Raw genomic sequence first — 27,315 nt, forward strand, 5'->3', positions numbered from 1 at the left:
TCTTTCTGGCTTAGCGTGGTCTATCCATAAAAGGATTAGCGCGGAGAGCTCCATTCACGGCTGGCTTGGCGCTCTGGCAATGTCTCGGAAATTTCCAGAAGCTCGGCGGTGCTGAATATTACAGTAGCTGCCTTCGCTGCCAGTCAACTCGCTTGTTCCTCACCACAGCTCACTTTCCATCGTCATTCCATCATACGTCTCACGCAATGGCTGACGCTCTAAAGGCCGAGGGCAACAAAGCCTTCGCTGCTAAGGACTACCCGACTGCCATGTACGTTTACCCCGCTTTGGAGAGGCAAGCTTGGACAAGCAGCTGATCAGAACAGTGAGAAGTTCACTCAGGCAATCGAGCTCGACTCCAACAACCACGTCCTGTACTCCAACCGCTCCGCCGTCTACGCTGCCCAACAGGAATACGAAAAGGCGCTCGCCGACGCCGAGAAGGCTGTCGAGATCAAGCCAGACTGGTCCAAGGGCCACCAGCGCAAGGGAGCTGCCTACCGTGGAATTGGAGATCTATGTTTGTGCCCCAGCCCGGTATTTGTCTATACTGTGCTGACGTATATAGTGGCCGCCCACGATGCGTACGAAGAAGCCCTCAAACTCGAACCCGGCAACTCACAAGCCCAGAGCGGTCTGGACGCCGTGAAGCGAGCTATCAATGCCGAGGCCCAGGCTGACGGTGTCACCGGTGATCCCATGGGCGGTCTCAGCAACATATTCAACGATCCCCAGCTCTTCCAGAAACTCGCCAGCAACCCCAAGACTTCCGCCCTCCTTGCCGACGGCGACTTCATGAACAAGCTCAAGAAACTCCAGCAGAACCCGAACAGTATTGGCGAGGAGATCAAGGATCCGCGTTTCTTGCAGGTTATGAGCGTGCTGCTTGGCATTGACATGAACTTTGGCGCTCCTCCCCAGGGCGGTCCCTCCGGCACTGCTGCAGAAGCCGAAGAAGACGTACCGATGCCTGACGCTCGCCCCCCCCCTGCGAAGAAGGAGCCTGAGCCCGAGCCCGAGCCTGAGGATGAGGAGACTATCGCCAAGAAGAAGGCACAGGAGGCCGGTGATGCTGAGAAGAAGATTGGTAACGACTTCTACAAGAAGAAGCAGTTTGACGAGGCTATTGAGCACTACACCAAGGCATGGGAGCTGAACAAGGACATCACATACTTGAACAACATTGGTGCGGCCAAGTTTGAAAAGGGCGACCTCCAAGGTGCCATTGAGACATGCAAGAACGCTATTGAGGAAGGACGTGAGCACCGCGCGGACTTTAAGCTCATTGCCAAGGCTTTCACACGCATCGGTACTGCCTATGAGAAGTTAGGAGACCTCGACAAGGCCATTGAGAACTACAACAAGTCGCTCACCGAGCACCGAACCCCTGATGCCCTTACCAAGCTACGCAACGCCGAGAAAGCCCGCGACAAGGCCAAGAAGGAGGCCTACATCGACCCTGTGGAAGCCGAGAAGGCCCGCGAGCTAGGACAGAAGAAGTTCCAAGAGGCTGACTGGCCCGGTGCCGTTGATGCCTTTACCGAGATGACGAAACGCGCTCCCGACGACCCTCGCGGCTACAGCAACCGTGCCGCCGCTCTCATCAAACTGATGGCTTTCCCCCAGGCTGTCCAGGACTGCGACGAGGCCATCCGCTGTGACCCCAAGTTCTTCCGTGCTTATATCCGCAAGTCCCAGGCTCTCGCCGCGATGAAGGAATACAGCCGCGCCATTGATGCTTGCAGCGACGCCGCCGAGCACGACGACGGCAGCCACGCCCGCGAAATCGAACAACAGCAACAGAAGGTCCTTGAGGCCCAGTACAGTTCCCGTGCCGGTGAGACTGAACAGGAGACGATGGAGCGTATCCAGAAAGACCCAGAGGTATGTCCGCCACGACAGGATAATATGACGTGCATGCTAACGTGAGCAGATCATGTCCATCCTTCAGGACCCCGTCATGCAAAGCATCCTCCAGCAAGCCAAGGGCGACCCCGCTGCCCTGCAAGAGCACATGAAGAACGCACAGGTCCGGCTGAAGATTCAGAAACTGATGGCCGCTGGAGTTATTCGCCTTGGTCGGTAATCGTGCCTAGATGGTTGCGTTTCTTTTCATTTCTCACGTGCATTCGATGACGCATATCATGCTGTAGCTAACGACGTCAGTAATATGACCTATTATGATTGACAAACCTGTAATTGCAAATTACTAAATTCAACTGTTTCATTATACTACTAATGCAGGGCCTTCCTAGACTGTTCGGCTTTTGCTGGAAGAGCCGTGCTAGACCAATCTGTAATAATGGGTGAACGACATATATGATGATGTATATGCATGGAGAATCAACATGCATAACTCACCTACCACGTCTACTCATTTCTCCAGCTCCAGTTCGTTGGACAGAACAGGCATCCTACTGTCAACGTGCAGTCTGACAAAATTTTGGATCGACTGCTAATGCTGCATGTATAACGGGATGCAATTATGCAGAATATTTTCTTTTGCGTAGTTAGGTATATCTAAAGCTCTTAGATGTCCCTGAACGAGTATAACCCAGACAAAGCCTCCGTCTTGATGGTGCTTCGACATCTTTCCTCGTAGTAGGCGTTCCTCCAGGCCCTTTCATCTGCAAGCATCTACCTGCCCAGCTCGCCAGCATCGGGAAGGACATCCCAGTCGACCTATAGCCACCATGGGAGATTATTGCGAAAGCAATCTTTTAACCCTTCAGGAAGCTATCTCCTGGTCAGGCGCATGGATAACCGTCACGCGAAGCCAGCAGATCCAAGCACACTTTCCCAGTTTCCAAGACGTCCCTCAGAACGCTAGTGAATTCATCCTCTTGCTTTGCAATCTCGCACTCACCACTGCAACCTTCTTCCACCCTGAAAATCTCCTAAAAAGATGACGCCAGCCCCCTCTCAAGCATTCAACTCACTTACCCCAACAGGCACATGCGCCTCGACCTCGATCTCAACCTTCATCCCATCTCCTGCCAGCCGTCCAACCTGCACACAAGTCCAGAGCGGCTTGTGCTCGGGCATCCACTTTCCAAAATTCTTCACCATCGAATCCTGCGCTTCTACATCCAGAGCCAGATGGTAGCTGCGCACCTTGTACACTTGGCTCCAGCCCTTTCCACCCGCGGCGCTGAGTATGGCGTTGATGTTGGCGAAAGCTTGGTCGATTTGTTGAGGAACTGAACTGCTGATTGTCTGTGCTTGTGTGTCCCAACCTCCTGTGTTTGTTAGGCAGAGTACTGATTTCAAGTATTGGGCGAGCGTACCTTGCCCGGACAGGTGGATGGTGTTTCCGACGCGGACGGCTTGGCTGTAGGCGTGGGAGCTGGACGAGGCTCTGTCGGCGCTCCCAGGGATCTTGGCCCAGCTGAGATGGGACATGGTGATAGCTGGGATTAGTGCAACTGCAGGGTAGGAGTTGTATGAGCTGTATGGGTGATAGGATGATCATCTTATATGCTCAAAATATGATTCATTCCTGCAGATATTGTAGCTGACCCTAACTCCACCTGATCACCATTGCATATATCCGCTACCCTGAGTTCTCATTGCAAGTACAAATGCCAATACATCTCCTGCAGATAACAGGTTGGCATTGACACAGTTCAGGAAACATCCGTCCGTGGCTTGGACACCAGTAGATACGACGGACGTGCAGGGGTATCGCCGTATGTAAATCAACCATTCTTACTTCCATACCCATTTCCATGTCCACCTCCTCTCACCATAACTGGGTCCCCGGTTTCTAGTGTATTCAGCAGAACAGTAATACGAACAGGCCGGCAGGGTGGTCTTTGAGGCATTAGGTCTGGGCGTACGGCCTCTCAGCGCCAATGACTCGGTGAACCGACTCGCCTATCCTTTTCGAGGTTTCTTGTCAATACGGAATAGCAGGAAGGATAGACATCTCTACAGTATAAAGTGGCCCAGATTTCGACGGCAATATGCTATCTTTCTGTCAACCGGTTCAAGAAGCTCTAGTGGATTGCAGTTTGCCGTCAACCTGTAGAGGTAACTGGGGGCCTCTTCTCCGACGCCAGATACATTGCACTGAACCAGTAAATCGTGCATTTCCACTTCTCCCGACTGGTTTTCTGCTAGAATTTCCGGTAGCAGCTCTGGTCCGTTTCGACGCTAGGGGTTGGTGTTGGTCAATAAAGAATACAGTTGAGGCTCTTACCGGGCTCTGGGTGTATAGAGCTTCATAGAGCTTTCTATTTCTACTATCTTCTACCCGTCAGTCTTAACTAATTGGTATCGCTCAGTTTAGAGTATATGTTTCCCTGAGAAATCAGGGTCCTATCTATCGTTCTTCTCAATCGTTCAGTTTCTTCCCTCTTTTGTCTATAGAGGTAATCACTGAATAACCCTCTCTAGCCAGTCAAACCCCTCCCTCTGCCTCTCCCAGGTCCTACTCCCAACCTCCATCCCTAACGCAAACGTATGGTCCTCCCCCTCCACCTCAACAATCCCACACTCTACCCCCCTCTCTCTGAGAACCCGATACAACTCCCTGCTAACCTCGACACTGACCATACGGTCCCGATCCCCATGTACAATAAACGTCGGCGGGAACCCTTCTCCCTTCTGTACTCTAACAACAGGATCAATGCTCCTGATATCCCCGCATTCCGGGGGGAAGATCACCCGCAGCACATTCCCATTCGCGATCTGCGTCAGCGCAAATGCATCACGCGGCCGGCTGAAGTCAGGCTTGTTGCTCGCGCCGGATTGGCCTTCGAGGGAGATTCCGCTTGTCGTTGGAATGGGAAACTCCTCGTATACCTTTGCCAGGAATTCAGGTTCGAATGGAGGGAGCATGGACTTGACATGTGCTAAAGGCTGAGTCCAGCTGGGGTGTGTGAAGTGCACGGCGCCGTAGAAGTTGAGGATCGCGCGTGGTGGACGGGGAACGTCATAGCCCTAACCACCGTTACAGTTAACATATACCCAGAAGCCCGCCAAAGGGAAAATCCTGGGAAAAGGTATGCATACCAAGCTAAGAGCCAGGAAACCCCCGCTACTCGTCCCGAATGCCATGACCCTATCTTTATCAACTCTGTACTTCCCCTTCCCGTTTCCATTTCTGTCTCTATCCTGCTTCTCCAAGAGTGCATCCAGCCCATCCTGATCCGCATATATCCACGCCAGGAAATCGCGTATGTCTGCCATCGGTCCAGAGAGCACATCAACGCCCGGGCAGAGCCGGTGGTTCGGGACAGCTACGATCCAGTTCCGGGCTAGACAGTCGGATATCTGCGGGAGGGAGACCATCCTGCTGTGGCCGAGCATGAAGGCGCCACCGTGAATATTGATAACTGTCCCTTCCATTAGTATCTGGTATCGCGCGCCTGGGTTAGGGTGGAAATGAGGAAGAGACCTACGGACGGGGTAGTGGATTGGTTCATTGCTGGACTGAGAGGGTTGAGAAGGCGGGAGGTAGATGTCTGCTGTTATCGTGGACGAGTTGATTTGTTTATAGGAAGTTGTTAGTGGCGGTGGTGGGGATGGGAGGGTGAGGGTGATCATTTTGCTGGTGAAATGGTATATTGTATAGATGGTGATGTCAATATATAGAGTTGATCGCAGTGGTAAGGAGCCGACTATGAGTGCATCTACCTAACTATTTATCCGTTCCACTTCGGCTTTTCCGAGCGGGTTGTCCGACTCATTACCCTTTTCCGCCGTTCTCCTACCAACATCTACGGTAGTGAGCGGATTATTATATATCAGTCGTTATTCATCACCATCATATTCCATACTTCATGCCTATCGTCGCTACTTCGTAACTATCTAGCTTCCCCATCTTCCATCTGCATCTCCATCTGCATCTCCATCTGCACCTCCATCTGCACCTCCATCTCCATCTCCTTCCATCATAAATCATCGCAAGGCTGCTACATCACGTAAACGTAACAGAGCGGTCATTTCTCTTCCTGAACCATTCATATCCCACCAACCCAGCAACCAACACCCGGACGCGAGTCGAGCACAGCTCGTGTTCGCGCCAGAACGGTGGCCAGCCGGGATGGGCGCCTTTTTTTGTTATTTTGCATATATATGTCGGCACGGCACTGTGCATAATGCCGGATCTGTAATTAAAGAGTGACTGATGTGCTAGTGATATACTCGAAGTGCACTGCACCTGTCAAGTCAAGTCGATTTGAGTTGAGGCATGGTCAAGGCCGATCTGAGCCAGTCATCGATCGCGCGACGAGGTCGGATGAGAGAGAGGGAGGGGTAAGGAGAATCGCGCTTCTCTCATCTACCGGCGGACAACGATACCCTGGCGCCTCACGCCCCGACGAGCCCGGCGGTACTCCTCATCGCTGTCGCTGTCCTCGGAGCAGGAATCGCCCGAAGACTCAGAGAGGTATCCACACCGGGAACCGCCGCAATCGAGCTTGACGCGGTCTCCCTTGCGGGTGATCCCGTACCGCTCACAATGGCAAACTGAAGGCGGATCGGACATGCTGGACAGCGAGCTGGGCGAGGTGCTTCCGCTGCTGCGAGAAGACAACGACGAACCGACAGAGGAAGGCGGCGAGTTGGACAGGTCGCTGTAGCCGTCGTCCGAGAGACGGGACGACCCAAAGCGGCGGGAAAGCTCGTCCATGGCGTGGGAGGGGGCAAAGTCGGCCTCGCGGATCTGACGCGACGCGTACGGCTTGGAGGGCTTAGGGTGGTGGATCTTTGAGGGCGAGAGGGCGCGGCCGGTCGCGATATCTGAGGAGCCACGGCGGGGACGGCGCGCGGAGCTGCTGGACTCTTTGCCTCCCGGGACGTCGAGGATGTTGAGCTTGCGGTTGGTGGTTGGCTCGACGGTGTAGTCTGCTGCCGGGTCGTGGGAGACGTGGTAGCCGTCGAGGATGTACTGTTCTCGATTAGCATATACATATATATCGATATATACCCTCTGAAAAAAAGACATACGTAGTACCAGTACCGACCACCGAGCTTCAGCATCGAGGTCTGGAAGCGGAATTTGCCCACCCAGGAGCCGGGCTTGGACGAGTCGCGAGACAAGGGGATCTGGCGAGAGTAGTTGTCCCAGGAACCGAGCAGGTGCACGGTCTTGACGTTGGACGAGGTGCGCAAGTTAAACTTGAGCTGGACGGCGGACATGGCGATTAGATTAAAGCGGTATATCAGTAGATAAGTAAATCGTGAACAAGCGCAAAAGTGTCAGGTCTGTCGTAGATGGATAGTTTAAAAACGACTACCAGAGCCGGGTAAACGTCCACTTCTGTTGATGTTGGTTTGGGTGGCAGAGCAACAGGTCGCAGCGCAACAAAAGATCCAGTCCTGACACGATTAAGTCGAAAAGAGGCGGAGCAAGTGGTTATCGCAGCTGGGACAGAAACAGGGTCGACCGGCGACGATGAGGCTGTCAGGTTTGATTAACTGGGAGTATCCTGCGCAGCAGAACAAAAACAATAAGGCCAGAGAGCACAGCTCGTCTGTTTGTTTTGACAGCAAGATAGGGTAGGGTAAAGATTAGAAGTATAGAAGTAAGTATAAGAAAGCAAACAAAACAAGTGCAACCAGTGCACAGGATACTCCGAATTAAGGCAGCTAGGACAAGACTTGCTTGCTGAGGAAAGAAAGAAGAAAGAAAGAAACAGGCGAAAGAGAGGAGGGCGCTTGCGCATCTTATGGGCAGCAAACAGGCTGCACAGGCAAGATTCATTCTCGTCCTCTCGTCACACCGCAGGATTCCCTTCACGATGGCTGACAAGAATAGAACAGCACTCCCAGCCAATCCAAGTGCTTTGTGATCTGCCCCGCTTTTTGGACTTGATAGTGGATCCGTGCGGCGGTAAATCAGGAACCCCCATTGGATGATGCGGTACTATCCTGTGAGCAATCAAAGCCAATCATCGGCATCGACCTAGCGCCCGTGATGAAGTGGGCATTTAACCAACCAATGAATGTTGATTAATCTGTGCTGGAGTAACTCTCGAGTACTACTGCATGCCTGCATACGCTCTTCCAGATTAAGACAGCCCGGGCAGACGAGCTCCAGGACCTGGACAAGACACGACTAAAGGAGTACGTATGGACCACATATGTCCCCTTAATGCTCTGCATGTCTGGACTCTTCGAGCAGAAATCTCGATCCTCGGCAGTCGTATAGGCCTTATGCCGTGATCATTGGAGGTTACAGACGATGATCACCATGCATGGGAGATGACAGATGGCAGAGCGAATGGGAGTGTTAAATGGATAGTGCTGGTGCAGAGTACAGAGGGAGAGTGCAGATGAGAAGTGCAGATGGAAATGCAGATGGAAGTGCAGATGGAGAGTGCAGATGGAGAGTAGCAGGTGGTACTCCAATGATTGCAGGCTGAGGCTGGCAGCACACTGCTTGTCATGCAGACACGGCTCAACGGGACAAAAGCGTGCAGACAATTCCTCGTCAAGACTGACCCCTCCTTCGATCACTCACTCATTTCCCATCAGCTAGTAGACGGAGTGGCCGCGAGGCTGAAAGTCTATTCTGCATATTTAGCGCGGACCTGGCTCAAAAGCTGACAGTAATCCGACTCCTAACACTCACTAAACGAATAGTATTGATGTATCATAACGACCTTGCCTATACGCCAGGAAATGCCAAAGGCTGTTTTTACTTGATATCCCCAAAATACAGATTAAGAGATCGCCAGCCGAAAAAAATGACAAAGAAAGATAGTGTAGTGTACTGTACAGCCTACCGCACGGACACGCCGGACCGATTGGTGAACATCCGAGCCGAGATATTCATCGCCGCCAATTCTTGGAACAGAAGTTTGGCTGCATACGGAATATGCACCTGCGAAATCCGGTGCTTATTGTTGCAGAGCCGGCACTCGAACAGCCCCTTCTTCAATTTCCTGCGCTCGGTTAGCAGTGCACGGATCAATTCAGGAATGGATGGGGGCTCACGCTATCGGGGTCATCAGCCCGCAGTCGTCGCAGATGTGGACTCGGAACGGGTCCGAGACGTCGAATAATCGCTCCTTCAGGAAGGCACTGGCTCCATGCGCAATCATACAGTCACGTTCCATCTCTCCGAATCGAAGACCGCCGTCGCGAGCACGACCTTCCACTGGCTGCCGCGTCAGAATCTGCGTCGGACCCCGCGCACGCGCGTGAATCTTGTCGTCCACCATGTGGCGCAGACGCTGATAGTACGTTGGTCCCAGGAAGACCTGGGCCACAAGCTTGCGTCCAGTGTGGCCGTTGTACATGACCTCGAATCCACGCGACTGGTAGCCGTGTTCGCGGAGAAGACGAGAGATCGAGTCGACGGTGACATCTGTGAACGGAGTAGCATCACCTTCGAAACCACGCAAAGCAGACACTTTGCTGAGTTGACACTCGATCAAGTGCGCAATGGTCATACGAGAGGGAATGGCGTGCGGGTTGATGATGAGATCCGGCGTCACACCCTCGCGGGTAAACGGCATGTCTTCCTGTCGGTAGGTGATACCAATCGTACCCTTCTGACCATGACGAGACGCGAACTTGTCTCCAATCTGAGGAACCTTGGTCATTCGCATCCGAACCTTGACCGACCTCAAGCTGTCTGGAGTGGTCGTAACCAAGACCTGGTCGACGATACCATTTTCCGTGCTGCGGAGCGGTGTCGACACATCCAACTTGGTGTGGTTCTTGGTCCGTTGGCCCAACTCTTCTGCATCCGGCGCGAGCGGAGCGGTCTTGCCGATGATGATATCCTCACCAGAAACACGCACGCCAGGATTGACGATACCATCTTCATCGAGTTTGTCATAAGTACCCTTGCGCATGCCAATCGTATCGGACCGCATGGGCTTCTCAAACCGCTCGACCACTGTCAATCCGACCATCTTCTCGCTGTCTGAGTATGTACGGTAGAAAAGACTGCGGAATAGACCACGATCGATACTGCTCTGATTCATGATGACAGAATCTTCTTGGTTATAACCCGAGTAACATGCAATGGCGACAATCGCATTCTGACCAGCAGGAAGCTCTCGGAATCTTAAGAACTCCATAGACCGCGTGGTTGCCAGCGGCTTCTGCGGGTAGTAGAGGATGTTCGCCATGGTCTCCATGCGCTGATCGAAGTTGGTCAAAAACACGCCCATAGCTTGTTTACCCATAGCTGACTGGTAGGTGTTACGAGGAGACTGGTTGTGATCTGGGAAGGGGATAATACTGGCGCAAACACCAAGAATCATACTGGGGTGAATCTCGCAGTGTGTCCAGGTATGCGCCCTCTGGCTGAGAATCGACCGCACACGCTTGTTTGGATCTTGCTCTTCCGGAAGCGCGTAACCAGCCTGCAGCTGCTTCGAAATCTCCAAGTCTTCGGGCGTCATAACGATCATGATCGTCTCCTCCTCTTCGGCATCTACGTACTCAACGACACCGGATTTGACGAGACCGTCCCATCCAAAGTAGCGCTCTCGTCGGTCCTCTGGATCCATATCCGGTGGAAGTTCCTTGTCTTCCTCCAACTTGCGAATGTGCTCTTTGTTGAGGACTAGGTTGCCGCAGTTCTCACTCTTGGGATCGTTGTCAACGACGAAGAGTGGCCGGCATACACGACCGGCGTCGGTGAAAATCTTAAATTCTCGTTCACGGATGTCTCGAATAAGACTGACTTCGTGAGAGATCATGTTTCGCCGACGAAGGGCTTGCATGGTCTCAACAAGGTGAGAAGGCTGACGGTGGACACCAACCCAGACGCCATTGACAAAGACCTTGGTGGCGTTCGGTGTTACCTGAGGCTCAAACTCCTCGAGCACTTCCATGTTACGCTGAATCATGAAATCGATGATGGGTTCGCTAGGAGTACCAACAGTGATGTAGCACATAAGAGCCAAGTTCTTGACCAGACCACAAGCTTGACCTTCAGGGGTTTCCGCAGGACATACCAGGCCCCAATGCGTGTTGTGTAGCTGACGAGGTTTAGCAATCTTACCGTCACGACCAATAGGCGTGTTTGTTCGCCGAAGATGTGATAATGTTGAAGCGTAGGTGTAGCGACTGAGCACTTGCGACACACCCGCCTTGGCGCTAGCTGCCTTCTTCTGCTCTCCCCAGTTACCAGTAGCGAGGGCATAGCGCAGACCTTGAGTAACGGTACTGGCCTTGAGACCAACATTAAGGTAAATCTCTCGGTCGGACTCCACACACCTCTGCACATAACGCTGCAGATCGCGGGTAACTCTGGTAAAGAGGACGCGGAAAAGATTTGCCAGCAAAGGACCAGCAAGGTCAAGACGCTTCTTTCCGAAATGATCACGGTCGTCAACATCGCGACGTCCAAGAGCGCACTGGAGAAGTCTGTGCACCATGTAGCCAAGGAAGAAAGCCTTTCTAGTTTCACTGCCCTCGCTCTGAGAGATGTGGGGCAGCAGCTCCTTCTGCATAATCTCTCGAGCATATCTGACACGACGTTCGTGGTTCATGCTGGACTGAGACGAACCACGCTTGGCAATGAAATCCAGCGCCACCTCACGGTCCTGGATAACAAAACCCTCTTCAATACAGGGCTTCAGCATCTCCAGCATAGGTGTATCGTTCCGGTCGTAACAGATGTGGTTAAGAATATCCTCGTCAGAAACGACCCCAAGCGCACGGAAAACAATAACGATCGGGATATCGGCCTTGATGTATGGCAGTGTGGATCTGATAGTAGGGCCAAAACCGCCTTTGGCACTGTCACCCTTACCGAATAGCTTAAGAGATAACTGCGAGAGCAGCCTTGAGCCCTTTTCCACCGCACTGCGGATTTCCGCGACATAGGGTGTGGGACTGGGCGGCGCCTTCTTGAAGACCTGGACCGTATTTCCAGCACTGCGCTCCTGGGCAATCAAGACTTTTTCGCTCCCGTTGATGATGAAATAACCACCCGAGTCATAGGGACACTCGTTCCAGTCGTATAAAGCCTGCTCGCCCAGATCTCTGAGCAGACAGTATTTGGACTTGAGCATAATTGGCATTTTTCCGATATGAACGGTTTCCTCCTTTGCCTGATCTGGAGGCAGCGCCATTTCTTCCCACTGTAGGTAGGTACCCGTCGCTTTCCTATCCTCATTGCCCATATCGTCATCATCACGATCGCCGACCATCCGTTCTCGCCCTTCCATGATCTTCTTCTTTATTCCAAGATACAAAGGACTGGCGTAGGTCATATTTCGAAGACGGGCCTCGTGCGGCAGCATAATCGTGGCGGCGCCATCTCCTTCCATGGCCATTGGCCGGGAAAGCATGACGGTTCCGAATTTCAGCTCATATCGGCGGACAACGACGGGATCAACTTCATCTTCGGAGGGCGGAATCGTCTGATCAAGTGTCACTTGGCCCTGCTCCTCCACTAATTCCTGCAACGTCGAGGAGATAAATTCGTCGAAAGAATCCAGCTGTTGTGAGACGAGACCCTTCGTATCAAAAAAAGATGAAATCACCGTCCAGCAATCCTCCGACGTAATCCCCTCATCCATATCATCGTAATACTCCTCCTCGTAGGCATCGCCATAGTCAGCCATCTTGAAGTATACTTGTCGAACACTCTGGTGAACAGTCGAAGTTGAAGAGCGCAAAGGGCGCGACGCGCTCGGCGAAAATCGGTGCGATCGCCTGCTGCAATATCAGAGCACCTCGGCTAAGCTTTCGACGGAAAGAAAGAGAATCGACAATAGCAAGTCCTCAGCTGGAAAAAATGTGAATACCCCAGCCTGGTCGAGGATGCTGGAGGAACGCAGGCTGAATGAAGGACTCTCCGAGAATCGACAGTCAAGCAAAGCCGCCACTAGCGCAGGCCGGGGAAGGCGGTGAGTTGCGTTGAGAAATTGCTGTCACGTGATTGACTAAATGCCTTAGGCATATATTAGCTCTACATGCTATCAACACAAATGTGGACTACAGTAAACTGAACTCGTCAGTTATCTCGTTGTTATAATATTTTACAGAAACTGCAACAAGGTTTGCAGCATTTCTTTATGGTCCTTCTGTCCCGGCTCATCATCTGAAAGCCCCTCAATTTGCTCTATGTGGCGATATTAGCATGAATTAGTTAAGCCTAGGTGCCAACGTACCTTGGAGTGTGCTACGGATAAGAGACAAGTCCTCATCTCGATCTGATAGAATCGAGACAATCTTCTTCTTTGCCCCATCATCTTCCGCCACCAGCCATGCTAGATTGACATCGATGAGCTGCACCAGGTTAGTATCTGTAGATAACCCGACTAGAACAACGGACCTGTAAAGAGAAAAGACCAGCATCGAATCTCCGTGAAAGCCATTCCGCTTCCATGGCCTTCTGCTCTTCCTCTGTGAACTGCTTTCGCTCTTTCTCAATCATTTGTTCGACGGGCGAGACCCTAGACGCATAGTCTCGCCTCAGTTTGACCAGCTTTTCAATCTTTTCGTAGTCTTTCTCCATAAACTTGGCCAGCGTACGAATGCGCGGTGCTGAACCGCCTGGCAGAAGCCGTAGTAAGGAACAGAAGATGCCTAGAAGGTGCTCTATGATTTGGTTTTCTTGCTGGTTCGGATTAGCTACCACCTGTACGTCGAGAGAAAATATCCTACCTTGCGCATAAACATGCCGAATATGGTTCTTAAGCCCGCCACCTCAACTAGCCGTTCGCAAGCAGCCACACCCCCAAGGCCACCAAGAGCATGATCCAGTGTCCGAATGGCGCGGAGTTTGCTGAACTTTCCTTCCTTCAACATGATCTGTGCAAGCTCAATGCCCTCTCCTTCGAGAAATTTTTCTTTCCCAGCGTCATCATCCACAAGACAAACCAGGCAGTCAAACAGATTTTCCGCGTATTCTTCTTCATCTGAATCCTTCTCGGGGTCGCGCTTTCGGTATTGACTTAGCAGCTGAAGTAGAATATCTACCCCGTCCATGCCAATGAACCGCTCTCGAGTCTTAGTGCTAGATTGCAAAAGAATGGCTAAGATTTCGGCCGAGTATTGCTCGTTCTGGCTCACTGGTCTCTCTTTCTTCTGTATCCGTGCAAGAAGCCACGGCATGGTGTTTGAATCTTCACCGATCTTTTCTGCGATATGCGCCTGAGAAGAAAGATTTTCAAGCACGCCTAGCTAGGAGTCAGCCACGGTTTTGTTCATTGGAGGACCGTCACCCACCGAGAATATAGTATACTCCCGCCCTGTCAGCCTCTTCTTCTTCATTCAGACGTGATAAATTCTGGGCAAGTAGTTCGATGAGATCGCAATCCAACTAAATTTGTTAGTATACAACTGAAGATAAGCTGCCAGAACGTACCATTGCATTAACTAAGCTGTCCCAATGCTCTTGCTCCGCTTCCACATCTTCATCAGTCAACTCGCTAATGATTTGGATCGCATCAATAGCGATATCGGCGTTCTCATGAGAAAGGAGAGATACTAGAGAGCCCACGCAGCCCAGCTTCGCGAATTCTGGGTATAGGTCGGTATGCTCCGAAAGAATGGACAGACTCTTGATCTCTGTATCTAGATCAGCTTCGGAGACCATGAACCTGTGGCTTGTCAGCTATGCACACTCTGACAGTCCACGAAGCCGTACTTTTGAGGATCATTCTCAAATTTCCCACGCAGCTCTGCGTTCTTAGATATCTTCTTCTCGAAGTTCAGGGCAAAGCGCCTTAGCCATGCGACATCATATTTCTCATTCTGTCCCGGTCAGCGTTCGTCCAGATTCGGGCCAGAGTACATTGCGCCAGTCACATACCATGAGCTCCCCTTTATCTTGCTCCTCGATGTAGTCCATGGCCTGCGCCGTTTCCCGTTCCATTCCTCCGCCGAAAAAGCGGCCTTCCTCGTCGTCGGCGATATCTTCGGCGTCAAAATCGGGTGGCAGCTCGGGGCCGGCGTAATCGTCATTTTCCTCCTCGTCTTCCACCATCGGTGCCTTCCCTTTCGATTTGACATCGCCATTTGCGTCCAATTTGGCAGCCTTATAGAGCTCGTCTATCGCGATTTAGTACTCAGGCTGTTTTCTGACCTTGCTTGCAAACGTACTAGGATCTTTCGTGATGTCTAATTTTCGCTTCGCACTCGCAGCCGCCAATGGTTTCTTCTTCGTAAGCGACAGACATAGCTTGAAGGAGAAGCAATCTCACCTTGAAAAGCTCATCTACGCTTGTCATGGTTGCGCCAACTGTTCGTAACGAGTTCACACTACAACCAAAGAACGGCCGGTGTAATGGGTTCGTCAAGCCGTGTTTCGAGAGAGTATTAGACTAAGAAGTATAATATATCACTAATTAATCGCTGGGAGTACTTGCTCATCAATCATGCATCAACCGCAAGCTGTCGGGGATAACTACGGTTGTCGCGAACAGCTCAAAACGCAAATCGCTGCCAAGCATGACCCGACAGATTTCTCGGAGAGCTTTTGGGTCACCACCTCCGTTTTGCAACTGCCATCAGCACCTCAGTCACGCACATATTTCGTGAATCACTTCATTTATACCATCAAAATGGCTCCTAAGCACTCCGAGAAAAGCTTTCTTAGCGCCGCGTACGAACAGATTACCTCTCCGGAGCACAAGACGATCGTGAGGAGCATCCTCGTCTTCGGCGTACGTTTTTCACTGAACTACTGCTGCTTTCAGACAAATTGCTAACGCTTCTAAAGGCTGGTGTTGCCTTCCTCCACAGCAGCCTTTCTGAGCTCCTCCTCCCTCCGTAAGTCTCCAGTCGCTGGTTTGTTGGCCGTGCCGTTACTGATGATTGAAGTGCCTAAACGACCCATCATCGCGTCGTACAGAACCTCGAGCGCAGCGACATATATCTTGCGTCATCCGAGGGCAGTAGCGGACGACTTTGACGACCTTACTTTACGCTCGAAGCGGAACAATGTATAATATTGTGTTTATTCTTGGGCGTGCGCTATGTCTGGCGTTTGATAGAGTTACTTGGAACAACAAATGAAACAGCTTCAGTGTCGTAACGAAACAGTTTTACTTCACTCTAACGGTTTCCCTGATAAGTGATATACATCTGACATACTGCGCTCCGTAGTGGTCAGGACGCAAGGCTGAACGGAGTTTGGCTGGACCTAGAGTATTCTCTACAAATACAAACCGCCATCTTATCAATATTCCAGCAACAGCAATCTTTTCCTAGGACATATTTGGGGTTTTCTATTGCGCTTAAAAGTCGACGCAATACAAATATATAACGGTACCCGAGCACCCTGGGAGAATTATACTTAGCACTCATTTCTCAGGTAACTGCGACGTCAGCTATTTTCCTGTATCCATAACAGCGTCAGCTGGGGGTGATTTTGTGCTCCGTAGTAATGTTGTTTTACTGGCACGTGATTTTTAGGCTAATCATGCAGCTCCTGCCTTTGTGCCTGAGGCAGACTTCGGATGGTATATCGGCAAATCGAGTCTAACGGGTCTCCCACTTCCACCTGTCCGGGTTGAACATGGTCACCCGCCCGCATCCGGCTTTCGATTTCCTTACCGGTGGAATCCGCCGCAGCTAATTGGCCCAGCATGATTGTCGGAATAAGCGGGGAAGCCCGCAATTACGGAGGAGCCCCCGCCTCCACACTGTCCACAGAATTTCTGGCTTCTGCTGCGGTGAGGTCGGTTCAACAACGCTCATCTTCTCCTCACTGCAGAGTGCATTTAGTGACTGTACTAGTGCCGACACCGCCTTCTCTCTGAAGTCGGAGTGGATGCTATCTGGCTAGCAGACCGACAGCTGATAAGCTCCACTGGATCTTCGATTCTGCCAGTGCGGCGCATGTACCTGATCAACGAGTATCCCCCACGAACGACATGCTGAACGCCAAGCGGAAGCAATCAGAGGCCAGGCTTACCGATGACGGACCAGCTAGGAGGAGAAGTAGCAACATCCTGGGCTACAACGCTCAGACGCCGTGGCTTCATGAAAATCACGACTCCAGATTCTCCGCTATACGAAGGTCAATAGGAACTAGGGGCCACGCGGCCTCTCTACCACTGGCTAATATGGTATCGACCGTTCAAGACTTGATTGATCCCGACTTTGATCCACTGATTGCCATCCTCGACGAAGAACCGCGTTTCTTGAAACCGCTGCCGTCGCGGATATCTGCGGAGGATCTGGAATTTCTGCGCTTTCGCGGAGCGCTGGCGATCCCTGAGGGCGGGTTACGGACTGAGCTACTACGTTGCTATATCAAATGGGTTCATAGCTTCCTACCAGTGTTGAACCTGCAGGAGTTTCTACGATGCATTGCGTTGAATGATCCAGAAGGGAACATAAGCCTCTTACTTTTCCAGGCTGTGATGTTTGTGGCAACGGCTTTTGTGGACTTAAAGCATTTGCAGGCAGCAGGGTATACAACTAGAAAAAGCGCGCGCAATGCATTCTATACACGACTAAGGGTACGTTGTCTTCGGTACTTTACTCTGACTTCGCTGACAGATTCAGCTTCTTTACTCACTCGACTGCGAAGAAGATCGACTAGTCATCGTACAGACCCTACTTCTCATGACTTACTGGTCCGACCACATGAACAACCCGCAAAGAGACATATGGGATTGGATTGGCATCTGCAGCACCAATGCGCACTCGATAGGGTTAAACAGAGACCCGTCATCCTCAGACTTAGACATCCGGACCAAGCGGTTGAGGACGCGGTTGTGGTGGTGTCTATTTTCGCGCGATCGACTCATCGCCATGGGGATGCGCCGTCCGACACAAGTCAACGAAGGGTCTAGCAATCTTCCGATGCTGAAGCTCGATGACTTTGACTTTGAGCCATTCCATCCCGCAGTAATTGAGCAGTTTCAGTGCCGGCAGCTCGAGGACGTCTCTCACCAGAAACGACTTGCTACCATGTTCATCGAAAAAGCCAAACTCTGCCAGTGTATTGGCCGAGTGTTGTTTGCTCAGTATACCCCATCGCAGTGTCAATTCGGCTTGACGAACAGAACAACCATCAACCTTGTTCCGAGACATGCTTCGGAGTCCGAGCTGGCTCGGTGCAGCCAGAGACTAGAGTCATGGCTGTCTTCACTACCCCGAGACGCGCAGTTCATACCCGCGTCGAAGACGAATTTCAACGACGGTGAGGATGTATTGCTTCTTCACGGCGCGATGATACGGATGCTCTACCACGCTACAGTAAGCGCTCTCCACCGTCCATGGGCCTACGGATCCACGAAAGACCAGACAAAATCCCGGCTTGAATTGGCAGCTGCAGCACGAACAAGAATGCAAGACGCCGCGATCGGTATCACGCAGATTATCCAGGGCCTCAACCAGCTAGATCTGACCCGCTACCTCCCTCAGTCCGGCGTAACAGTTATCCTCCCTGCCGCCGTAGCTCACCTAGCTAATTCAATGTCAAACGACCCGACTCTCCGCGAAAACAGCATCTCCAACTTTCAGCGGTGCATCAAGGTCCTGCAGGGCTTGAAGGAGATATATCCCGCCGCCGACATGGAGGTGGCCAACATCGAAGCCGCCGTCAAAGCGCAGTCCAACACAAGCGCCCTGTTTCGAATCATGCAGTTCAACGGATCACTCCCATCTCAGCCTGGATCTCCGCACAAAACCAGTCTAGTTTCAAATCCAGCCCGTATACCGTCACCTTTGGACGAACCGAACCACTGGACACCACCTGCCGACGAACAACCTGCCGACGAACAAGACACTGCACATCCGATCCTCCATCAACTGGGTCACGCTTCGCCAGATAATAAGAAGAAACGGTCCTCTCCGTTGAAGCCAAACCACGAACACTCAGCCCAATCCAACCCACCGCGTCAAGACCAACCAACACCCCCAACCGACATCCCTGATCCCGTCACCGTCTCCCCAACAACACCACAGCAGAACCAGAACCAGAACCAGCCACCAGTCAACCCGCCAAAATCCTCCATATTTACCGACCTCCTTGACTTCGACCTTGATACCTATACTTCAACCTTTACACCCAGCAACCCCAATCCCACCGCCGGCCCAGATCTAGACCTCGACTGGACGAGCGAGCTCCTCCGCTGGGCAGACGCAAATCCAGAGTACTATTCCACCTCTAACACGAATAATGAACAGAGAGATATCTTTTCGTTTCCCGTTGGACCGGGCCCGGGACATAATCCAGCTGGTCTTGGCCTTGGAAATGACGGTGGGAGCCGTGGACATGGCAGTTTGAGTTGCGAGATCACGGGGGATTTAGATCGGGATTTGGGGTTTACGGGGGATGGGGAAGAGTTATTTTAGATTATGCCTTTAAGATGTATAACGAACTGATGACTCCTGTTTCTGGACGGATCTAATTATAAGCATTTGCGTGTTGCATTAATCCGCGTGTTGTGCATATCTTTACCAAGATACTCAGTCTCCTCTATTTCTGTTGGCGGTCTGGAATATGCAACGAGGGCGCTTAGGCACATTATATGTGTATGTTGACCGCGAAATCAAAACCCATTGCAATAGTTTCATGGTATATTGCATATATATCAATGACTCTTCTCAATTCTAATTCGTAAAACCTTTCATCCTCTCTACATTCCGCTCCATTTCAAGAAGAGATGAATCACTTCCGAGCCCACCGATTCCGCTCATCGCCTTCTTCCCACTCATGCTCGACGTACCCCAGCCTCTTCTTGACAGCCTGGACTGTATCCTTGTCACCCGTATTCTTACCCATATTGTCGCTTAGCTTGACAGCGGCCCGGCCATTAGCGGAGGATATTTTTATGACAATGTTGAGCGGCTGCGATTTCTCGTTCGTGGTTGTATTGATGAAGTCATCTACATCACATCAGTTCGGTTCAGTCAATTCACCTCAATGTAGGAGAAGCACATACTCGTGAAGAATGTCCCAACGCCAAAAACAGGCTTGAACCCAGCCTCCTCTGCTAGAACTTTATACTCAAGACAGTGCTCGATGTCCAACGAGTCCGAGAATACCACTGTCTTTGTCCCTTTAATGCCCTCGCGGTCATAGAAATCTCGGGCCATCTTTACGAAATACGATGGGTCGCCTGAGTCCTGACGTACGCCGGCGTAGACCTGGGCATACGTTTTAACGGCGGGTGGAGGGTGGTCTGGAGCAAGCGGCGCTGTGATGGGGGTTTTGGTTTCGGCTTCGCTTTGTATATTGGACTCGGTAGTCGTGCTGGGCCCTGAAGCTGTTGTTGAGACGGCGCCAATGCCGGCGGAGGTATAATCGGGGATGGGTTTGCGGAAAGCGTCGAAGAAGGCAGGGGTGCCAAAGGTGTCTGTTAGTGCGATTCCAAGGACCTGCGCTTGTCAGCTAGTGTTCTAATGTCGATATGAAACGGTTGACGTACACCTTCACCAAAGCAACCAAGCCAGTACTTCAGGGCCATCTCGTTTGCATTCTCGTAGTTGTCCGTGATCGCTGCGATGGTCATGTACCACTCGTGCGCGACTGTCCCGACCGGATCGACATCATACTTCATCGCAAAGTGCACATTGCTACTCCCGGTGAAGACACCTGGTAAACCCTTGGCCTTCCCTTCTCTAGCAGCCCGACAGAGCCCCTGCATAACAAGATCCTGCGTGTGGTAGCTGCGGCGCCGCCTGGTCCCGAACTCCGAAAAAGTGCAGCCATTCTCTAGCAGGACGTATCCCTTCCGGTATGCCTTCTCTTCCTGACACTCGTAGTTCCAGTCCTTATCGCTAAACATGAAGTATGCCTGGCTAGTCAGGGCCAGTAGGGGGATCTCGTACAGGATCGTATCCAACCAGGCGCCCTTGACGATGTAATCAATGTCGCCGAAGTCACTGTCGCTGCCTGTATCATTGACGGGCGTAAAGTTTATATCAATCTGCTCGGAGGGCTTGAGGCGGAAATTCGTCAGGAAGTCCAGGTAGGCGGTGTTGAAATAAGGGCAGCGCCTTTTGAGGAACACAATTTCGTCTTCTGTGACGCGAATATTTGCAAGCTCTAGAATAAAGGTGTTAGCGATCGACAACCTGTCGGTTCCTTGTACGTACTATCCATTTGAGCCAGCATCCATTTGTATGCACCTCGCGTCAACTTCATATGCGGGGTTCGGTTCGTGAAGCCATAGGTAACCTCTACGCGGGTGTCAGCCAACAGCGGGTTTAGCGACTACCTATCACATACGGACGTCCGGAAAGTATTTGAGGATCGCGCATTGCATCGTCAGCTTGTACAAATCTGTATCAAGCAGAGAGAAGACCCCATCCGGAAGCAAAGACTGCTCGCCCATGGTGAAAACTTTACGCGGGCTGAAGCTGCTCAATTGGCGTGATCTCAGAGTATAGCAGTCGCAGATCAGCTCAGACCATGCGCAAGAAATATCCAAAGCAGTCAGGAACGCAGAAAATTAAGTTTGTCAAAGGATGAGTTTATTTAAGCCTACTGCGGGGGGTGGGGGAGAGAAGAGGGATGTTTGCAATGTTTGCACTTGGTTTATAAGCGCATGAGGCGCATATCACAGCGACGTCATTTTACATTTTGTTTGATATCTTGAGGTATTGACAAATGGTTTTCATTCAGTATCTTATCTTCTCAGCCGGTGCTCGCTTGACTGATCTTTGGCAAGATCGTGTTCTATGGATTGGAAGGTGCTTCGGCGATGGTTCGAAAGCCTTGCGACATCGGCGACTTGCCGGCTAGGGCCAACGCCGATGCCGACAGCCCTAGATAGATATGCAAGAACGTACTTTCTACCGTTGCCGGTGCTATATATTAGCGATGCTGCAATCTCTATCATGAATAAGTCTAACATGCAAGGTATCTACAAATTTGCCTCGAGTTCATGGCTAACGGTGTGAGGTATATTTATTCGTCCACCAAGTACTCAGTTCTATTTTCAGTTCTATATTTCCATTACTACAATCTATGTCACTGGCCAACAGCACTCTTAAACAGCTTCTCCAGTCGTACCCCTTCACTATCAGCAAGATCTCCATGGCTTTGCGCAGTACCGATAGGATGATACGGGAATGGCCTAGGGCATGCAAGATTAGTTTGTTCTTTGCGGTACATGAAACACAGCTCTGGCAGGGTGAGGACTCACCCATATTCCGGAACAAAAGTAAGCCGGCCATTAGGATCAGTCCGCTGCTTGTGCTTCACAATGTCAAGCCAGAATTTCTCGAAGAATGCTCGTTCCTCGGCGAAAGCCGGGTTCAAGGGCTCAGGGCACTGTGAGGCTTGTGTCGTGCCCATGCGGGTGTGGATGTGACCGACCTACAGGGAGCGGGTTAGGGACTATATAGGACAGGTCAAAATTCCTAGGTAACCTCACATGAGGAATGACCCGCTTGAGAATATCCTGGTCCTCCTCATTTCTATCGAGAAGCCGTTCGCATACGACGACCCAGTGTGAGATGTCGGCGGTGATCGTTAGCCTATCGCTGTCAGAGAACACTCATGTTGACCTGGACACGAGACGCACTCGGGTACTTTCTGCAGTATGTAGTCTGCAGCGTAGGGGGTGAAGAGGGATCGGTTGCGGTGAGTTTCATGGCACACTCGGCCGTCGAATCCCTCTTCCTTCTCCACCTGGAGAGCCTTTTTGTAAAATTCCACCGAGTCGTCCCAGCTGAAGTGGTCACTGCAGCAGTCAGTCACGTCTATTCTACCATTCTATCTCTTTCGTGAACTGCTGTGGACAACGTACGCCCCCGACTGCGCATTAACCCTCACAGGCTTCAATATCGAGGCGAGTCTAAGCTGTGATCTGAAGAACTCGGCGTGATCATCTGGTGTCAAGCCAGGAGGACGACGGCCAATGTATTTCGGCCAGGACGAGAACAAGCTGCTTCTGTTAGACGCTGCGTTAGACCAATACTAGGGGTGGCTCCGAACGTGACGCTGGTCTCCAAGCCGACCTCGTCGCAAATGCTGCGCAGAAGCTGGAGTTCCTCGGGGCTCATGCCGGCAAAGTCGATCTCAATCCCGGCTGCGTTAGCCATTGTCAGCTCATGTCCTTTTTTTGAGTAGCCCACGAAGGACACTACCGTATCCATGTGCTTTCCACTCAATGAAATTCTGCTTCCACTCCGACTGCCGGGGACCGGCCTCAACACCCCAGAGAGATCTAAAGCGCGAGATGACAACCATGTTAGTCTGAGAGTTTCGAGTTAAGCAAAGTAAGACAACGACTTGCAGGTACAAAATGTGAAATCGAAGTATAAGTAACGACAGAGTCGGGCTGAGGAGATACTTACCCTTCACGGATTCGGGTTTCCGACTGTCTTGATATGGTATTTTGTCCCGCTGCAGCACATCATCCCCCACTCTCCCCACTAGCACCCCTGATGTCTGGGTGTGCATCATAGTAGCTTATAGGTTACCTGTCGTTATGCGGGGATTATGGACGCTTCTCGTCGTTAGGAAACCCGGTGCAGATATGGAGGGTAATTGTCTCATCCAAATGCAGCAACCGGAAACGTCAATTTTCCCCGCGCTCTTGTATACTCCGCACCCCGCACGTCTATATCTATATAATAGCTGCAATCTATTTTTCGCACACTGAGCTGAGAGCAATTGATTTCTCTGTGATCCTCCAGTCTATTCATAATGGCGCCGCGAACTATGAAAGCGCTCAACTATGTTGGGCCGTTCAATGTTAAAGTCCAAGAAGTCGAGATGCCTCGCTTAGAGCATCCAGACGACATTATCGTCAAGATCACCAGTGTACGTCCACGCTTTCATTCTTTGCCTGCGATGCTGACTGTATCAGGCGGCGATTTGCGGTTCAGATCTCCAGTGAGTCCAACAGGAACCCTGGTGCGTGGAGGCATACTCACCCATTGCAGTATGTACGAAGGGCGAACAGCAGCAGAGGCTGGCATTACGTTCGGTAGGTCGTGAAAAGCACGCCTCTTCCTGAGCTGCACTGACGCTTGTGCCCAGGACACGAGAACCTAGGCATCGTCGAAGAGCTCGGCGATGGAGTGACACTGCTCAAGAAGGGAGACCGAGTAGTCATGCCATTCAACGTCGCCGATGGCCGGTGTCGCAACTGCGAGGACGGAAAGACTGCTTTCTGTACCGGTGTCAACCCAGGATTCGCGGGCGGAGCTTATGGGTACGTTGCCATGGGTCCTTACCGCGGGGGTACGTATGCTATAACCAAGACTGAAATTTAAGTTAATGGTAGCAGGCCAAGCACAGTACCTTCGCGTCCCGTACGCAGACTTCAACGCCCTCAAGCTTCCCCCCGGCACAGAACATGAAGCTGATTTTATCCTACTCGCCGACATCTTCCCAACAGGCTGGCACGGGATCGAAATCTCAGGTTTCCAACCGGGCGACTCAGTCGCTGTCTTCGGTGCCGGGCCTGTAGGTCTCATGGCGGCATACAGCGCACAACTTCGTGGTGCCTCACGAGTGTACGTCGTCGATCGAGTGCCTGAGCGCTTAAGAGCCGCCGAGAAGATAGGTGCTGTACCAATTGACTTTACAGCCGGCGATGCAGTCGATCAGATCATTACAGAGAATGGGGGTGAGATGGTCGATCGGAGTGTTGATGCAGTGGGATATCAGGCTGTGAGTGGGACGAAGGATAATGGGACCGAGGTGCCGAATATTGTTCTTGAGAATATGATTCGTGTCACGAGGGCGTGTGGGGGATTGGGGATCCCGGGGCTCTATGTGCCTAGGTTTGTTGTCCTTCTTTGCTTGGAATTTGGTGTTGGTGGCTGATGGTGATGATGTAGTGACCCCGGCGCCGGTGACACCGCAGCGGCAAAGGGTATGATCAGTCTGAGCTTTGGAAAGCTCTTCGAGAAGGTACCATCCTGACCCATCTATATCCCTTCACCTCACACATTCTAATCCCCTGTCCAATTTCAGGGCCTCACCCTCCGCACGGGCCAATGCAATGTAAAAGCGTACAACCGACAGCTGCGCGACCTGATCATCGCCGGAAAAGCAAGGCCTAGCTTCGTCGTCTCGCATGAGATTGGCCTCGATGAAGCGGAAATTGCATATGACAAGTTCGATAAGAGGATTGAAGGATATACCAAGGTCATTATTCATCCGAATGGCGGATTCCAGGACAAGAGGCCGCCGGTCGTGAATTCGCCGTTGTAGTTTGTGTCATGAATATTTGAGGTGTTGGAGTTGAAGTCCTTTAGCTATATAGACTGAATGATTCTTGATGATGTGAATATTTATGATGTCGTGAGTTGCCGAGGCCATATCGTACAGTGCGTATATCTCTTAGTAAAGCGTTCCAGGAAAAGAACCTTAAGGTATCATGAAGCCAACTGCATTTATCTGCACCCCCAGAGTATTGGAACTAATTCAATTCCGGATCTCCTTCATGTAACAACGACCAGACCTTTAGACCGTCCATACTCTATAGCGTCCGACGAAACCCTCTCACAGCCCTTGACATAGACACACTCCACACTCGCCTTATCCTCCGCTGTTTGCGTATCCACAAGTGCTTTGATAGTCACACCCGTAATCTCGGTATAAGACAAGTTGAGGACCTTTAGCGTCTGCAAACCCTCGACAAGAACAGCCACCGTTGAGTCTTCAATCCCCATTATGTGTGCAACGTTTAGCGTATGCAGCTGCGAGCCAGCTCGGAGAATTGGGAAGAGAGACGCTGCCGTGATACGAAAGCAGCTGTCCACGTGCAAGACGTCCAGGGGCACTTTTGCTTCTGTTACGAAGGCGTGCAGCGTGAGGTGCGTTACCCAGGGGACATCGCTAAATATAAGCGTGGTCAGATTCGGAAGATCAAGATGTTGGATCTGCCCGGTTTCTTCGCCTGCATTTGCAGTGGCAAACGGAAGAGCTTCAAGTGCTGCGCCTCCGCGAATACGAAGAAACTCGAGGCTAGGCGGAAGACCGAAGTCACCGCCAATATAGAGACCACTGATGTCCAGCTTTTTGAGACGTGCAAAATTCGCCGGATTGAAAGAGGGCGGGTAAGGAACGAAGACCTGCGGGTTTGAGTGCAGGCGCAGCTCGGAAAGGTTTGATATGGGAAGGGGCATGGACGGGTCAACCAGACGAGGGATGTAGAGAGCCGGGACATGATTATCAACGACGCCAGATTCTGTCGTTCCCAGGGTAATGCTCTGTAGGTGAGGAAGAGATGAGGGCCAGTTTGTGTCTGCGATGCGTGACTTGGAAGCGCTGTGGATTTCAATGCGTTGGAGGTTAGGAAGACTAGATAAGAGCTTTGTGATTGTTGCTTGCGGGATTGTTGTCTGCGCAGAGACTAGAAGAGTTTTGAGATTTTTTGAGCCTTTGAAGAGGTTGTAAATGGCTTCTGGTGAGGAAGGTGATAGAATCTCGAGATGCTGGAGGTTGGGACAACGGCTGATGTACTCGAGACTCCTATGGATAGAGGCTTTGGTGAGGTTTGTCACGACGGCGTGCGTGAGCATCGCTTTGGAACGACGAATACAGGCGAGAACAGAGGACCAGTGAATCTTGCAGCGGGCTCCGGTAAAATCTATGCGCATGAATAAATCACGCATAGAGGAAAGAAACCGGTCCCATCCTTTCGAGACTCGCAAAATAGCCCTATCCAGTCAGAGGTGAAAACGGTATAGCCATGGCAGACTTACACAATCTGCCTAAAACCAAAATGATCCACTACCATCCTGGCTATTTCTAGCGGGAATACACTGAACGGATCGGAGCATCTTGATACCAACTTCTCTTTCAGTTTCGTATGCATTTGTTCCACGACCTGCATCGGATTAGGTTCGGTACCCTGCAAATAACGCCAGCAGATGCACACACCTGACGCCCAGGCTGATCTTTCGGTATAGACTTCAGCGCGTATGCATAGACTTCGAGGGCCTTCTCGGGCTTCCCATCCAACAGGAGTGCTTTGGCGCATCGGAGGTACCCCTGAGTGATCAGCATTTGTATTAGGATCATTATCCAGGACTCTTACTCGTTCATCCTGTTTGTCGCGCTTGATCATATGCCTAGCATCCTTTAAAGCAAGGTCATACCGCACTAGCTTTGTGTATGTTGCTGCTCGATTATCCAGGACGGAGAGCACGTCTACATCAGGACAGTTGAGTGCCTGAGGCACCGAGTTAGATGGTCATTTTACGTTCCAGGTAGGAGACGCAATCACAAGGCGCCATTCCAGAAAGCAAGATGGGGCTGTACCTCAGTGAAGGCGCTAATTGCACCGTCCCAATTGCCTTGGCCGTATAGATTCTGGCCCTGTCGTTGGAGCAGCGCTGCTTCCCCTGCCTAGCGGTCAACAGTGGCTAAGATTGCGGGTTCAGGCTTCGAAATATTACCTCTTGATCCCATTATCAGCATCCACCTTAGTGTTAACCAACATCAACACCCTGAAGATCATT

At 51.4% G+C, this 27,315-nt stretch overlaps 11 protein-coding genes across 11 annotated transcripts; 4 read left to right on the plus strand and 7 right to left on the minus strand.

Moving 5' to 3' along the window:
* The first annotated feature begins 141 nt into the window (after nucleotides 1-141).
* sti1 (Hsp90 cochaperone STI1) lies at nucleotides 142-2,175 on the plus strand. The gene is made up of 4 exons (XM_073736445.1): nucleotides 142-271; nucleotides 327-520; nucleotides 569-1,884; nucleotides 1,934-2,175. Exons 1-4 carry the CDS (start codon nucleotides 207-209, stop codon nucleotides 2,084-2,086), a joined length of 1,728 nt encoding a protein of 575 aa, XP_073597119.1. The 5' UTR covers nucleotides 142-206; the 3' UTR covers nucleotides 2,087-2,175.
* Nucleotides 2,176-2,922: 747 nt separating this feature from the next.
* Nucleotides 2,923-3,402, minus strand: BDW70DRAFT_158976 (RidA family protein; the record flags this gene model as incomplete). Its single annotated transcript, XM_073740624.1, has 2 exons — nucleotides 2,923-3,239; nucleotides 3,288-3,402. 2 exons carry the CDS (start codon nucleotides 3,400-3,402, stop codon nucleotides 2,923-2,925), a joined length of 432 nt encoding a protein of 143 aa, XP_073597120.1.
* Nucleotides 3,403-4,377: 975 nt separating this feature from the next.
* On the minus strand, nucleotides 4,378-5,605 carry BDW70DRAFT_167119 (uncharacterized protein; the record flags this gene model as incomplete). The annotated part of the gene is made up of 3 exons (XM_073742163.1): nucleotides 5,406-5,605; nucleotides 5,017-5,339; nucleotides 4,378-4,944 (listed from the first exon to the last, which is right to left on the minus strand). The coding sequence occupies exons 1-3, from the start codon at nucleotides 5,548-5,550 to the stop codon at nucleotides 4,378-4,380; spliced, it is 1,035 nt and encodes a 344-aa protein (XP_073597121.1). The 5' UTR covers nucleotides 5,551-5,605.
* esdC (GTP-binding protein EsdC) lies at nucleotides 5,574-7,678 on the minus strand. The gene is made up of 2 exons (XM_073736446.1): nucleotides 6,955-7,678; nucleotides 5,574-6,895 (listed from the first exon to the last, which is right to left on the minus strand). Exons 1-2 carry the CDS (start codon nucleotides 7,144-7,146, stop codon nucleotides 6,287-6,289), a joined length of 801 nt encoding a protein of 266 aa, XP_073597122.1. The 5' UTR covers nucleotides 7,147-7,678; the 3' UTR covers nucleotides 5,574-6,286.
* Nucleotides 7,679-8,305: 627 nt separating this feature from the next.
* On the plus strand, nucleotides 8,306-8,605 carry BDW70DRAFT_134149 (uncharacterized protein). Its single transcript, XM_073736447.1, has one exon. It carries the CDS (start codon nucleotides 8,395-8,397, stop codon nucleotides 8,554-8,556), a length of 162 nt encoding a protein of 53 aa, XP_073597123.1. The 5' UTR covers nucleotides 8,306-8,394; the 3' UTR covers nucleotides 8,557-8,605.
* A 126-nt stretch (nucleotides 8,606-8,731) lies between these two features.
* Nucleotides 8,732-15,155, minus strand: BDW70DRAFT_149445 (DNA-directed RNA polymerase II core subunit RPB2; the record flags this gene model as incomplete). The annotated part of the gene is made up of 13 exons (XM_073739009.1): nucleotides 8,732-8,894; nucleotides 8,947-10,684; nucleotides 10,718-12,564; nucleotides 12,964-13,042; nucleotides 13,092-13,209; nucleotides 13,256-13,540; nucleotides 13,588-14,102; nucleotides 14,152-14,245; nucleotides 14,291-14,525; nucleotides 14,573-14,679; nucleotides 14,738-14,976; nucleotides 15,028-15,082; nucleotides 15,129-15,155. 13 exons carry the CDS (start codon nucleotides 15,153-15,155, stop codon nucleotides 8,732-8,734), a joined length of 5,502 nt encoding a protein of 1,833 aa, XP_073597124.1.
* Nucleotides 15,156-16,802: 1,647 nt separating this feature from the next.
* BDW70DRAFT_149446 (transcription factor domain-containing protein) lies at nucleotides 16,803-19,236 on the plus strand (the record flags this gene model as incomplete). Its single annotated transcript, XM_073739010.1, has 2 exons — nucleotides 16,803-17,393; nucleotides 17,440-19,236. The coding sequence occupies 2 exons, from the start codon at nucleotides 16,803-16,805 to the stop codon at nucleotides 19,234-19,236; spliced, it is 2,388 nt and encodes a 795-aa protein (XP_073597125.1).
* Nucleotides 19,237-19,508: 272 nt separating this feature from the next.
* BDW70DRAFT_134157 (nicotinate phosphoribosyltransferase) lies at nucleotides 19,509-21,365 on the minus strand. Its single transcript, XM_073736448.1, has 5 exons — nucleotides 21,116-21,365; nucleotides 20,983-21,066; nucleotides 20,313-20,932; nucleotides 19,827-20,262; nucleotides 19,509-19,770 (listed from the first exon to the last, which is right to left on the minus strand). Exons 1-5 carry the CDS (start codon nucleotides 21,219-21,221, stop codon nucleotides 19,553-19,555), a joined length of 1,464 nt encoding a protein of 487 aa, XP_073597126.1. The 5' UTR covers nucleotides 21,222-21,365; the 3' UTR covers nucleotides 19,509-19,552.
* A 494-nt stretch (nucleotides 21,366-21,859) lies between these two features.
* BDW70DRAFT_149448 (sugar phosphate isomerase/epimerase family protein) lies at nucleotides 21,860-23,083 on the minus strand (the record flags this gene model as incomplete). The annotated part of the gene is made up of 7 exons (XM_073739011.1): nucleotides 21,860-22,012; nucleotides 22,049-22,207; nucleotides 22,266-22,368; nucleotides 22,416-22,574; nucleotides 22,641-22,778; nucleotides 22,829-22,922; nucleotides 22,981-23,083. 7 exons carry the CDS (start codon nucleotides 23,081-23,083, stop codon nucleotides 21,860-21,862), a joined length of 909 nt encoding a protein of 302 aa, XP_073597127.1.
* Nucleotides 23,084-23,542: 459 nt separating this feature from the next.
* Nucleotides 23,543-25,060, plus strand: BDW70DRAFT_167131 (glutathione-independent formaldehyde dehydrogenase; the record flags this gene model as incomplete). Its single annotated transcript, XM_073742164.1, has 7 exons — nucleotides 23,543-23,659; nucleotides 23,706-23,731; nucleotides 23,782-23,825; nucleotides 23,879-24,082; nucleotides 24,129-24,627; nucleotides 24,685-24,757; nucleotides 24,821-25,060. The coding sequence occupies 7 exons, from the start codon at nucleotides 23,543-23,545 to the stop codon at nucleotides 25,058-25,060; spliced, it is 1,203 nt and encodes a 400-aa protein (XP_073597128.1).
* A 230-nt stretch (nucleotides 25,061-25,290) lies between these two features.
* On the minus strand, nucleotides 25,291-27,265 carry BDW70DRAFT_158985 (Leucine Rich Repeat domain protein; the record flags this gene model as incomplete). Its single annotated transcript, XM_073740625.1, has 6 exons — nucleotides 25,291-26,512; nucleotides 26,557-26,681; nucleotides 26,735-26,845; nucleotides 26,892-27,026; nucleotides 27,116-27,198; nucleotides 27,253-27,265. 6 exons carry the CDS (start codon nucleotides 27,263-27,265, stop codon nucleotides 25,291-25,293), a joined length of 1,689 nt encoding a protein of 562 aa, XP_073597129.1.
* Nucleotides 27,266-27,315: the final 50 nt, after the last annotated feature.

The sequence above is a fragment of the Aspergillus foveolatus genome, assembly GCF_047715535.1.
Source record: "Aspergillus foveolatus strain CBS 279.81 unplaced genomic scaffold BDW70scaffold_17, whole genome shotgun sequence".
Taxonomy (NCBI): Eukaryota; Fungi; Ascomycota; class Eurotiomycetes; order Eurotiales; family Aspergillaceae; genus Aspergillus; species Aspergillus foveolatus.